This window comes from Pterocles gutturalis, unplaced genomic scaffold (genome assembly GCF_000699245.1).
Source record: "Pterocles gutturalis isolate BGI_N339 unplaced genomic scaffold, ASM69924v1 scaffold43118, whole genome shotgun sequence".
Taxonomy (NCBI): Eukaryota; Metazoa; Chordata; class Aves; order Pterocliformes; family Pteroclidae; genus Pterocles; species Pterocles gutturalis.
This window is the reverse complement of record NW_010122004.1, coordinates 1-13,859: the sequence shown is the minus strand read 5'-3', so window position 1 is coordinate 13,859 and position 13,859 is coordinate 1. Positions and strand designations below refer to the sequence as shown.

The window sequence follows — 13,859 nt, the reverse complement described above, 5'->3', positions numbered from 1 at the left end:
GAGGTAAGCAGGGTTATTGCCGAGTTTCTGCTCCACCAATTCTTTGATAGCATTCAGATCGACCCCAGTGCCCCCATCCTGACTGCCATCAGAAGGCAGAAGACATGCCGCTTGCTCTTCCAGAGCTGCTTTCTGCAGAAGTAGCTTCGAGAGGGTTTTTAAGTTGCACAGAAAAGGTGGCAAGTAAGGCAACCTGGTTTGCAGTGACGGTAAGTGGACACCTTGTTTCCCAGTCAACCACTCCTTCACCAGCTCCTCATCTTCCAGGGAAATCAGGCTAAAGTCAAGTAGATTCTTTTCTGCCCTGGAAGCGGCTGGCTGGGATGAAGTTTCAGCAGGCTGAGTAGTTGGTGGTTTGGAGGCAATAGGTCTATTTTTCAATGCTTGTGCAGCAAAGCAACCGGCATTCCCTGGGACACTGTTCTGAGGAACTGGATTTCCTGGCTGGAGCATAAGCCCTTTAGTGACGATGCCTGGACTGGAAGATGATCCGTTTGTTGTAATGGAGTCGTTGCTCTTTCCCAAACCAGCGAGACTTGACACACATTGGGAATCAGACCCCTGAGTGCTTGCAGGCAGCTGTGATTGGGGCAGCAGCACCGCACGGAGGGTTGCTGCATCAGCTGCAAGAGTTGTCTTCTGCGCTGCGGAGGAGTCAGAAGCCTTGGAGATGCCATCTGAACACGCAGGCGTTGCAGAAGAGACGCTGGATGTGGTGCATGCAGGACTCGCTGAGGTCCCAGGTGAGAGAAGTGCAGAATGGTTGGCTGTCTTTCCCAGAGGTGGCACTCCTGCTAACTGGGCACTCGCTGCTTTCGTGTCTGCGCTGCTAGGGTGAGGTGTGTTTGCTCCAGAGGGTGCAGGAGGCACTCCTAAGCCAGTGACGTTGCCATTGGAAGTCACAGTTGTCTGACACTGACTTCTCACAGCAGCAGCTGGCAGTCCTTGAGGAACACCCACCACTGTCTGTACAGTGTTGGGGAGCAAAGCCTGTGGCGTTACAACCCATGTGAAAGGCAGTATGCTGTTGGTAATCAAAGGCGAACCAGTCTGTGGAGCTACAAGAGCAGGCAATAGATTGACTGGCCTCTGTTGTGGTCCATTACTATTCATCTCACAGGTAACTGGTGTGGAAAGAGACAGTTTGTTGGTGCCAGACTCAATGCCAACAGGCACCACTGTAATTTGAGGTGGCACAAAAGCTTGGCTTTGCAGCCCTACTGAAGCTGAGCTACCAGCTAGGATCTGACCGTTGCACCCTCCCTGATTTGGGGCTTTCTCTGCTGCAGCTGGATCAATGCCTGGAAAAACTCCTCCTCCAGGGCTACTTTCCAAAGCTTGCTCTTTTAGTTCCTTATTGGATTGTAGTTCTGTTCCTTGTGAGGGACCAGGGCTCTCCCCAGTTTCTGGCACTGATGAGGAGTGTTTTTCAAGTACAACAGTGGTAGAAGTTGAACCTGCAACAGAAGTAAATGCTGGCAGTGGAGCTGGTGCACATTGCACTTGGCTATTTGAACAACCAACTGCTGCAGGTTTGCTCCCTGCTTGTACAGAAGGAATGATTTGCTGTGGTGGGTGCTGGATTATCAGAGGCCCCGAAACCAGCATTTGTGGAGCAACAAATACTGTCCCCTGCATAACTTTCTTAGCGTTGGATTCTCTTAGCCGCTTCTCCTTCAGTAATTCTGAGACAGTTTTGGGCTTTTGCCTTTGTGCTTGGGCTGGAGGAGCTGCCTGTACAGCAGGAGCACTGCTCCCAGACACAGCAGCAGAAGCCTCCCTTGCTTTTAAGTCAACAGGTCTTCTGACAGCATTCCTTGGTATGCCCCTTCGGGAGTTCCTCTGAATACAAGGCTGTGATAAACTGCCTATAGAGGAGGGGAATAGAATAAAAAAAAAATTAAAAGATGGAACAGTATTTTCAAAAATAGTATTTTCAAAAGCCATTCCTTAGCTATTAAACATTAAGCACAGTAAGCCACATAATTCCTATTTGTGAGAGTTCCTACAACACTACAGTCTTAACTTCATCAAGCCCCATCCTTATGTCCTTCGGATAACTCTGATGCAGCAAGCTTACCACTTGTTCAGTAACGATGTAATTTTCCCCAGAAATCACAGGTGGGCTGGGAATGCACCTTAACACCGCACACGAGGAATTGTACTGGTCAGCACTACACCGGCACTTTGCACCAGCCAGGATGACAACAACAAACTGGGGTTTTGGTCAGCGCCAGCATGATCACTACAGCCTACAGCCAGCACCTTGCTGGAGAAAAGTATAACAGCAACAGTCTATGGAACTGGTGGCCCCCAGCCCTTCAGTGGCTCTTCAAATCCTTACCAAAGGGTAACATAATATTTAGCCAATAACTGAAAATCCAAGAGCTAGCAAAAATGAACATGACAATGTAGTTTTGTTCCAAAAGCTCTCCTTTGGTTAAACTGGTCATTAATGTCATGGTGATGAATTAACTGAAAGTTCTTGCACATCATAAAAATAAATGTTCTGGTAGGTACCTGAAGAAGTCTCCATATTTTGGGAAGCCTGCCAAAAAAATTATACTAAATTATACTTCTGAGATATCTAAAGATCATTAAAACAGCACAGATGTGAATCAAACCCACATCTGCCAACATCCTATACATTTCCTTATGCTTCTGAACCAAAACAAACTGGTAACACACGCACACACACAGCACCACCAGCCACACACAATGAAAAATCTCTACTTTAGTCAAGACTTCAGTGGGAGAAGCTTAGAAACAGACCATGTGCAAATACCTGGTTTAGCCTTCTCTCACGAATAATCTTCATGCAGCCTTTGGTATCAATCTGAAAGAGCTGCAAGATGAGAATTGCATTAAAATTCAATTGAGAACAAAAATGTTCTGGTAGAGCCAGTGACAATACAGGATGGATGGAAGAGGCTTCACATGCAAGATTCTGGGGACGTTTTTACACTTAGAGAAAAAATCCTGACAGTATTAGATTTTGGACGCAGGATTTTTTTTTTAAGAAACATGATATGCAAGCCATGAGGTCAGATAAATCCCATAATTAGATGATTAGCTTAAGGAAAAAAGATAAACCATTTATTTCAGCGTCAAATACAGAAATCAAGGTTACCACTCTTTGAAAGCAGATTATACTACTGAGACAGTTAAAACCTACCTGAATAAATAGCGTGAATAGTGGAGTGCTGGAAAGACTGATCGACTTTATCTTCTCTTGAATAGAATCAACTGGAAAAAAGTCCAACAACAAAATCAGCTGGGCATTCATTTACAAGATGTCAGAAAGCAGGGACAAAAGTAGGAGAGTACTCTCCCTGCTGGGTTCAGCACTACCTTTTGTCTGATGAAAAGCCATCTTCCCAGTTTGCAAGGTGCAAGGCAGCAGTACGTTGCCCACCCAAGGTGTCACTGCCATTAGAAGCTTTCTGTCAAGGTTCATTCTTCTCAAACGCTCTCTCTCTTGACGATAAGCTTTCTCTGTGATGTTCTGAAGATTCTGGCCAACAGATGTACTAACTCCAGACGTTTTTGTTAAAATGGTGGCAGAAGGTTTTAGTATCTTTGATTGCTGTGCATGAACAAATACATAATTAAGAGTTACAATTAGGAAGGCTCTACCATAATTAGTCTCAGGACAGGGCAGTTATGAAAAAGTTATGAGCTTTTCCTCTTGGGATTACAGTGCAAGAAGATTTGTGATGCTATCAAAAAACACTTCGCACTAATACAGCCTGGCAGTGCTCACATCTCAAGAGCAGAAAAGACAGAAGAGGCACTTACAAGTTTCCTCTGAAAGCACGTGTTATTTCTTAATATTCTTCTCACGTTCTCCAGGGTAACCTGTAGCACTTGCTTTCCACACCTGGAAGCCTTAAAACAAAAACATACAAGAAAAGATAAAAGGGAAAATACTTCACAGAAAATTACTTGCACTGACTATATGCAGAAGGTACAAAAGTTTTCAACATTCCTGATGCTGAATGTATCTTACTAAACAAAATCAGCCCTGAAGCTCAGACATTTACCTGATCTTTTAGTCCTTGTGGATTATCACAATACCAAATGTCTATTTTGTAAAAGTCTTTGTGTGAAGTATCTACGAAAACCCACACTGAAGGTCAAAACTTACTGGATGATTCTCTTTGCATTTTTCGGCTTAACAGTACAAGAGAAAGAGCAGGAAGAGGTGTGGGAAAGCCACTGACTCTTCCCTAAACTTCTACTAGTAAAATAATGCTGTATCTGTAATCAAAATTAAAGACTGATTACACCAGATAAGCACTTGCAACCCTTGCATACCCTAACGCCCAGAACACACCACTCCTGTAACCAACAAACTTGTCATCAGAGCAACTGGCTCCACAGTCTAGGGCACAGGTGCAATTCTTAACACAAAAGTCAGAACAATTTTGCTTACATGAACCTAAATAGCAATTTAGACACTTAATATTTTGCTAAGGAGTATCTTTCTGCAAAAATGTTATAGGAGGGTTTTCAGTACATGTTCTGGGGTAAAAACCCAGCTCAGAACCAGATACAGATGTATAAGTAACTTAATTCTTCCAGACTCTAAGCCAATATTCCCTAGTCACCAGGTAGAGACAGACATCGCAATTCACTGGACAATTCTGCTTTATGAAGATATAAAAGAAGTTTTGTTTCTGCAACACTATGGGTAGGAAAGAACGCAGCTATTTTCAAGGTAATGCATGGGGAGGCAATGCTAGAGATTTCTGTTTAATCCCACAGCTCTTTCCAACAGCACCCCCCAATGGCACAGTCAGAAAGCAGCCAACAGAGGCACAAAAAAGATCTTGCCATTTAACTCATCACATACTCTCATTTCTGGGTTGTTTCTGATCTAAGCTCCAATCCCATCAAGAACAGACTGAGAACCCCCCGGATTCACCTGCTTCATTACTTCTACCGGATTCGTTACAATGATGTCCGTTGAATGTGCACGTGCAATGCCCCTCAGGAGGGTGTTCAGATGGGATGATTTATCAGCAGTTCTGTGCTTGTCTCCATCGCACGCTGCACTTGGAACTTCACTGCTACTGGTCTTTGTGTCAGCACTTGCAGGCGAGAAAAGGGACGGAGTTTGGTATCTTCCTTTGTTTGACTCCTGTGTATCTGTCCGTGTTGGTATCCACAAGTCAATGCTGGGAAATGCACACTTCTCCTTGCTTGTTGCCTCCTCCTCGCTTGTCGTCTCCTCCTCTGAACTGTCTGCTAGGTCCAGTTCTGTGTCTTCACTGCTACTCTCTGAAGAGCTGGAACTCTCTTCCACGTGTCGGCGTTTTGTTGGCCTAGATTTTTTCTTCTCAGTCAAAAAAAAGCACAGAGAAGTTTTAGCCAGTGCTCACCCTTGACTTGCAAATCTCTCAAATTAGTTAACAAGTTTCAAGGGGCAGTATCCGCTCAGTAAAGTGTGGCTTCCAAATGGACAGTTCTACTTTACTTCTGCTAAGATTAACCAAATCCAGTACGATTGACAATTGCCTTTGGACACCGAATTTTATTGGTTTAGATTCTTCTATGCAAAGAAAAAGCTACAGATAGAGACCAGTTTGTGTTAAGAACTGGTGCATGTGGAAGTACAAGCTCGGTACAGTTGCCCCATCTCGATACATTCGGGTTTCCATGAACCCTTCCCTAGGGCAGGCGGAAACAAGACTATCTGGTCTTAAGCAGCCAGAATTTCTGGAGTGCCTGGTACCAAACCTTACAACTCATGACGTACACACATGAAAACCTAGGTATAGCCCATCCTTACAGGCACTTTAAGGCAAGAAGGAAATTCTGGATAATATACAAACATATAGCAAATTAACTTCAGACCTTCAGAACAAAGGCTGCTTTAATACATCAAAAAATTAGACCATGAACATCCATGACAAAATCTTTATCATGTGAAATCAATGTCAATTTTTTTATTGATTTCACAGGATTTCACTTTTAGTTTAGGGAATCTTAATTAAAGAGATGGTACTGCAACATAAAAGGATTTTGTACAATACCTTAGACCCAATCATGAGTTTCCACTTGCTTAGACATTGGGAGCCAGTCCGATGTGGCAATTCAGAAGCGATTTTACTCCAGTGACCTAGAAAGGATGCAGAGTAGAGCATAGCTATTAAATCAACAAACTGAGCAACAGGCCTCTTCAGCTCAGAACATTATACACCTATTATACACTTCCTTGTCTAAAAGACAGAATTACTATATGAATGGATCCCAAAACCTGAATACTCATTTGTGTTCTTTGATCAGACTGCACTACTATACACTCAGCTGAAGTTAGAAACTAGAACAAACGAGCCAACAACAAAACCCCGAGAAGAACTACGTGCTCTGCTGCAGTAGTAGGAGAGCACCAAGAACAAAGGTTAAACTGAATGCTGAAAAGGTTCTGTTTGTTAAGGAAAGTTGTCTTAGAGAAAATAAGGGAACTTCTTACTTCTACTTACTTCTCTAACCTTCTGAAGACTAAGTCACAAAACCACTTACCCAGGCCATGCTTTTGAACCAGTTCAATTAGCTGCTCCTCTTCCTCTAAACTCCACTTGCCTTTCTTTACATCACAGTGCAATGCTTTTAAGTACCTTCAAAATGAAAACATTAAAGTGAGGAACATTCAATCCTGCTTGCACAGTTCTGATCCTCAGTGCATGCTCTGAGGCTGAACAAAACCAGCATTCCTTATCAGATGTTTCCTTTTTCTAAGGGGTTCCATCCCTACTCCCTTAATACAGCACAGCTACAATCTCTTTGTTCTCAAAAATCTCAGGCCACATGAGTAAGAATTACAAAAAGGGCCTGTAAAATGGGTCACTGAAATCAGGACATGCTGTATTCTGAGTCTCCTGAAGCTGGGTCGAAGTTCTCCTGAAGCTGACCTCTCATTATTGGTGTGCAGTTACAGGGAGTCACTGACTAGATCATTTTCACAGATCCACAGACAACACATGGGTGACAACCTTCCCTCCCTACATTCACTCATTTGAGTTTAATAACCCCGTGGCTTTATTTGGAACAAGACACTTCCCAACTTCTGCTAACCCACCAGCAACTATACTGAGGGAGTAGCACGCCACAGGCAACAATGCACTGCTCTCTGTCAAACTCCATTTCAACTTTTTGACTTCCGTAACTACAAATAAAGGGTTACGTGGAGACAATGCTAGAGACTCTATTTAGACCATAACCACTCCTTACAAAACAGTCCTTAAGATGACACTGGTGTAAAGAAATCAAACATATTTATAAAATCAGTAGCATCTTGGCTCTATGTAATAAGCTCGATGGCACAGTTGCTATGTTTAGCGTACTTACCGATCTCTGCACTGAGCATCGCTCCTCCCTGGCACTTCTGTCCGAATTTTATACCAGTCACACTCTCCATACTTCTTAACTGCAGCCAACAGCATCTACGTTAATCAGACAAAGAGTTGAAATTCTCATCAGTAATAATCCTAATAGGCCTAGGACAGAATCAGCTGTATTTGTTTCCACTGTGTTGTAAATCTCTGAACAGAAGCGTTTGGGAGTTTCAGAGAACAGAGCTTACAGCATCTTCCTCTGGTGTCCAGGGTCCTTTCCTCAAACTGGGGTCCACGCTCTTTGTCCATCGGTAAATCAGCTGAGCAGAATCTCTTCCCTCCATGTAATAAGCAACTAGAAATACAAAGGTATATTTTAAAGTCTGTTGCAATGTTTTTTTCCTTTACTTACATTGTAACTGCAATACTTTCAAACAGTGGATCGCAGTAAGAAGCATTTAAATCTCAGCTTAAACACTTGAGCAATGGTACACAACAAGAATTGAAAGAGGATGGCGTGCACAGAATGTTACACTTATAATGGCATTATCCATACACGACACATGATGACCCAACAAACCATCTTGCAACAACAGAGAACAGGAAAGGCTTCAGCTCCAATACATGACAGGCTCAACACACCAACTGTTACACCCACAGGCTTGCATTTAGGACCCCAAATACTTGGTTATTATCCTCATACCGCCTCCCACACTTTTGAGGAACAGAGACAGCAGTACTGATACCCTAGAAAAAGCCTCTGGTCACAGCACTGAAAACTGACAAAACAGTTGGCCATGAACGAATACCGGCTTTCTAGGGAAGAACCCTGATGACTTTGCTACAAGAAACAAAACTCAAAGGTTCCAAGAGATATTAAGTTCTTGCTGATAGAATGAAACTTCCAGGTAGGTAGAGGAAAGCCATATATTACTGCTCCCACCAAGGAAAAAGAGAGGCACAACTCAACCATTCTCTTTCATTCAGCTCACCAACAAGGGGTTTTTAGGAATAGGTACATTTGTAGTTTCAGATGAGCCACAGCACTGTTGTGCCCTGTCTAGGTCACAGGCTGGAAAGGTAAGCTGAAAACATAGTGACTATCCTGGAAATTAAAACATTCACAGGAAATAAAACGTCATTAACTCCTTGAATCAGAGGAGGCTTACAGACATAGCCTGGGAGAATGAAGAAGCCCAGCCATTACAGGTGAATGGAAGACATCTTCACTTGTAGGTCACTTACTTTTCTTGTATGGGATATGACTTCCTACTCTCATCTCTTGAACAAGCTCTAAAAGCATCTGATCTTCACCTTTGGTCCATTCTTTCCTTTTCAAATCTTTGTTATAGACTTGATACTTCTGCAAGCACTGGAAAGGTGTCCTGTTTGTCTTAATACAATGAAAACAGAGCTACTCAGATAACTGGATATTTATGAGAATAAAAAGCAAGAGGGCAAGGCTAAAGTACCAAACTTTTTTGGTACTGTTCTTGAACACTTCACAGAAAAGCATTAATTAACAATGAACTAACATTAATGTCATTCTCTGAAAAGTGACATGAGGCACAATTAAGTCAGAATTAAGTGACTTTTCACCTCTTGTTTCTGAGCTCAGAAGACCTTACCCCCAACTCCTGGGCTATAGTCTGCCAGTCCAGATAATTGTGTTCAGCAGCTATCTTCTTTAGCCTCTCTATTTCCTCCTCAGTCCATTCCTTTTTGTTGATGCTTGGATGCTCCCAATTTTGCCAAAACTTCCTCAGTTCTTCTGAACTGCGTTGTCCATCAAACTAAAAGAAACATCAAACATCTGTTTTGTCTTGTAGCTGGGAATGAACCCCTTGACAGACAGGAACACTGATACAAGGAATATATTCTGCATTGCAGGTATGTCTTATTGCTAAGTTTTCCAGAATTAAATCATCAAACTTTGCCAAGTTGAGATCACATACCAGTCAACTTCAAGAAATGCATGATGGGAACAGTGGATGCAAACTAGACCAGGTCAGGTAATTCTCAGGAGAAGGGACACAGATATCAGAAGTAATAAAACATCCAACTTACGTGAATGTTTGAAATTTTTTCCCAGTCGTGCTCATCAAATCTGTTTCCCAATAAGTCACTTTCTGGGAGCTGGCTGATACAGAAGGTACAAAAAAATAACTATGTTAAATGGTTAATTAAGCAATCAAGAACTATTTAAAGCAGCACCTCTGTATTGGGTATAGAGACTACATTTGTGTATCAAGATCCAAGCCACAATTCTTAGTAAAGAACTATGGAGATGAGAGCTCTGCAAAGCTCAAATAGCACTTATATTTTTCCAAGCTAATACAAATAAAGATTTCTCCAAATGTCACATCTAGAAGTGCTTGAGGAAGGAGCAAAGTTTAAGAGGCAAACTCCAAGAACAGACTTGCATTTTCACCAAGAACATAAGAAGGCTTCTCACTTAATTGCCTCTATTTCTCGCTCCAGTTCTTTGATTTGCTTTTCCAAGACCTGTTTCTCCATTTCAGTCTTGACTTTCTCCAGTTTCTGATTCCAGTAACTCATCCTGTTCAAAGACATTTTTATCATTACTTAATATGACTAACAGATACAATATATATTATTCTCATCAGGATAAAGAAGATTTTTGCATAGTACTTACTTCAGTAATTTTGGCTGAAGCAGGCGCTGCAAGCGGTCACTTACTACTGATTTATGCAATAGTGTCTTCTCTCTGCTTTTCCCTAGACAAAACAAGGTGATCGAGCATTCAGACATCAGTGCAAAACAAGAGAAAGAGAGATCCACTGCCTTCAATACCACTGTTAACATATCCCCAGGTCTTCAATAACAGTTTGTCTTCATCAGCTACACCATTTTGTTGGGCAAAGCAGCTACCAGAGGCTAGGTAAAGTGATTCTATTCTCCACCAAAATTACTAATGTCATGTCCAACTTCGGCACGTCTCAGCCTCTTGCTCAGTTTTAGTTCTGAAGAGATCTCAACAAAGATCATCACTCAAGTGTTTGCAACTATTTAGAGTTTTAAGTGTCCCTTGAACTTCTCTCATCTGAGCGCTACCCTTGCACAATCTCATCTGGTTTTGGAGCGCTCACGGGAGTTGTTGTACTGTGCCCCAAAACAAGTGCAAATGAAAGAATCGAGACATTAATCACCCAATGAAACAATTTACGGAGCATCCCATTTACTTTTAACTACTTTTTTTGTGTGGAGTTAAGTGTGAAACATCAGATGTGTTGATGTTTAACTGCAAATGTCGGGGGGAACTAACAATATGAATACATAAATTTTTTACAGCTCTTCTAGAACCCTGAACAGCACACAAAGCTACTTACATTTTGTTGAAAGCAGTTGTTCAAAGGATTTTATGCCCTGAGCTGCCTTTTCCTTGGCATCTTCATTGGAAGGAGGGCCCTAACAAAGATTAGAAGGGTCAGATACACTGGAAGAGTCAGATACACAGAAAAATTGCCCTTTCTTAGAACTCTAGCATGAAGTGCTACAAAAAGAGACGAGTAACTCAGACTCGTGTAAACTGTCACATTCAAAATGCTAAGTTACCTTTATCAGTCCTAGCTCACAGATACATTACAAGACAAATGGATCCTTCAAGTAAGTTTGTCTGTGGTTACACAGCACGTTCTCAGCTCAGAGCCAGGCCTGCTCGCAGTAGCTGACAGTTGGTTGAAGAAGCATTTTGAACATGCGTACACATATTACACGTGTTAGTACCTACATAAGATGCACTACCAACCGGGGTAGTCATTGCTTGAGTATTATGTCAATAATGTATGGTGACAGCTGAAATTCCAGCTACAATAAAAAGTCAAGTTCTCCTTTTGCTAGCGACCCCTTAAAAACACATGAAAAAAGCAGGGGCATTTACCTCAGAAAACTCAGTCTCAAAGACAATCAGATTTCAATCAGTACATTAAACAAGAGCATGGAATTGGATTGTGGAGATGAAGACAAACATTAAAAGTTGAAAACAAGAACGTTCAAGTATCCCACAGCTGGAATGCAACTCTTCAGAACTCACTTTCAGACTTCACAGCCAGACGTGGGTTAAACAAACAACTCCAAAAGGAAGTAAGGAACAAGTGAGGCAAAAAGGTTTCAAACTGAAGAGTGACATTCACAGTTACACAGCTGAAATGTAACAGTTTCAACACAATTACAATTTAAATCTATCACTGAAAGACCTATCCGTATGTAACGTAGTTACATTTACTTACAATTCCTGTTGTTTTATCCTTAAAGTATGGCTTCATAAAATGACCCAAAAATATATTTGCTGGTAGATTTCTACCATCTCCTGCCTTTGCCATTTTTGGACCACCAAGCTCACACATGATTTCCTTCTGCAATACAAGAATTAATTAAAGGGTATCAGTGTCTCCTTCAAATTCCTAATTTCAGAGAGCAGAGGCTGAGCCATCACACACATCCCAGGCAGGGTTCAGATCTGCAGCACCAGACTGTAACTCAGTGTACATGTTCCAGACAGGATCTGGAACTTCCCTAGCTTGTACAGTACACTGCAGATCATTAAAAACAAAACAAAATACTAATTTGCTACAACAAGCTAAAATATAATGTATATAAAATGCTACCTAGTGGTAAGCAGTTGTTCAAAGGATTTTATGCCCTGAGCTGCCTTGTGGTAGCATTTTTGGTGACAAGAAAGAATAGAAACATCAGTTGAAGAAGCCATTTGAAAGGCCAACAGTCAAGTGACACTGGTTTGAACTGCCATGAAGAAAATGAACCCGTTTCCTGGCCAAGCAAGCTGAACACTGCACCAGCATATGAATAAGGGACTGTGACTGCTGCACCTGACTCCACTGGTACCTGCCATGGATTAGGATGGCAAATGGCAACCCACAAAAGCACAGCAATGAACATTTTACTCCTGTTTCACTCACCTGCTGTTCTTTGTTTTGTGCAATAAGAATCTCAACTTCCTCGATCTTTTCCTGGATAACTTCCTGGTACACATGGTTCATCTGCAGACAGGTTTCTGGATCCTGTGGCAGACTATTTTCAATATCGTCATCACTACTGTCTTCTCTTTCCATTTCCTTGAAGGAAATAAGGCATGGTGGGTGAGGGTGGGGAGGGGAAAAAAAAAAAAAAAAAAAAGAAGAGAGAAAAACGCTTGCTTTAAAAGCAGGTATGAAATGTAATTATTTCTGTAACTCAATACTTCTGTTATCTTACAAAACTGATTTTCAATTTCCAGTGACAGAGCTCAGCAAGCACTGGAGCAGTGAGGCCTCTGATCCCTCTCATTTGTTTTCACATTAAGAAGTTTCTCTATTACACATGAATAACACAGTCCTGGGCAGGAATAACTAAACCTCCAGGTCTATTATTAATCCTTCCTGAGCTACAGAGCCAAGTTAGCTGCCTAGATTTCTCCAGAACAGAGTGAAAATTCCCTTCCTCCTGCTCCCTTCAACAGACAGATGGAAAGACATGCTTAAAGAGAAAGTAGTTACCATTTCAGCATGAGAATCTGAGTCATCATCTTCACCATCATCTGTTAGACAACAAAAAAACACAAAAATGTTGACTGCAATGGGATAAAAAAAAAAAAGCAACCTTCAAAACCGAAGACTTTTCAATTTAAGCACACAGAATAAAGCACCACATAGCACCTCAGACACAACCACTAGAGTTTGCAGGTACTGCCAATACTGTCAAGTAAAAATTATGTTTAGTCATACTGCATGTGCGCGCTTTTTTGTTCCAGAGTAGGAGAAGAGAGCAGCTTCTGGTAACTACAGCAACAATCAAGCTGCATCCTAGTCCTACCCATCATGGTAAAGGCTCCAGAGTACACAGCCAAGTGAACGTTCCAGCCCAATAAAACCCACACATTTTGTAAGCACCGACCAGCCCTTCCACATCCTGCTGTAATATTCAGCTTTCTATTCAGTGAGCTACAGGCTTCTGACATCTGTTATTCAGACGTGAATGATCACAACACTGGTGGATGAAGCGGCTGTGCCAGCTACCAGAGGTACAGATACCCAAACTATCACCACCCCTCTTTGCTTCGAAAAATGAACTTTAGGAAGCACACGCAGGCCGTGAAATGGAGCGTCTCACACAGCAGAGTTTGTGTTGTGCCTTCAGACAGCATGGAGAGGCTGTGATTTAACTACTGACGATATTTGGTGGCTGTTGGGTGTCATGAGTCAGCTCGTTACTACCTGCCCTGACTGGAAACCCCCATCAGGAGCCGCGGTGGCTCTCCAAACCTTTCCCGCTAGCTCGCCAGGGCTTTCATCGCGAATATCCCCAGAACCCCGCCGCAAGAGCCTTCTCTGCAGGGACGCCTGCTGAGGAAAGCCTCGAGGAGCCGCCTCGCCTACAAAACCCCCAAAATTCACTCCCAGCACCGTCTGTGCGCGGAAACGGCGGGGTTAATCCCAAACCAACGCGGGCCAGGCCAGGAGCGGCTCTGAAGAGCCGGAGCAGCAGCAGCGGGGAGGCGGG

At 42.4% G+C, this 13,859-nt stretch overlaps 1 protein-coding gene across 1 annotated transcript in view; it reads right to left on the bottom strand.

Annotated features, from left to right (window-relative positions):
* Window positions 1-12,897, bottom strand: part of SNAPC4 (small nuclear RNA activating complex, polypeptide 4, 190kDa) — a gene marked incomplete at its 5' end in the record, with an annotated part of 13,382 nt that extends 485 nt beyond the window's left edge. The window contains 21 exon segments of the mRNA XM_010077405.1: window positions 1-1,734; window positions 1,798-1,868; window positions 2,521-2,548; window positions 2,786-2,845; window positions 3,176-3,246; window positions 3,352-3,586; window positions 3,799-3,888; window positions 4,928-5,338; window positions 6,039-6,124; window positions 6,529-6,623; window positions 7,354-7,448; window positions 7,589-7,695; window positions 8,586-8,733; window positions 8,969-9,133; window positions 9,408-9,480; window positions 9,796-9,900; window positions 9,997-10,078; window positions 10,691-10,769; window positions 11,591-11,716; window positions 12,281-12,436; window positions 12,857-12,897. Coding sequence (XP_010075707.1) covers window positions 1-1,734; window positions 1,798-1,868; window positions 2,521-2,548; window positions 2,786-2,845; window positions 3,176-3,246; window positions 3,352-3,586; window positions 3,799-3,888; window positions 4,928-5,338; window positions 6,039-6,124; window positions 6,529-6,623; window positions 7,354-7,448; window positions 7,589-7,695; window positions 8,586-8,733; window positions 8,969-9,133; window positions 9,408-9,480; window positions 9,796-9,900; window positions 9,997-10,078; window positions 10,691-10,769; window positions 11,591-11,716; window positions 12,281-12,436; window positions 12,857-12,897 — 4,058 coding nt within the window.
* Between the last annotated feature and the right edge of the window lie 962 nt (window positions 12,898-13,859).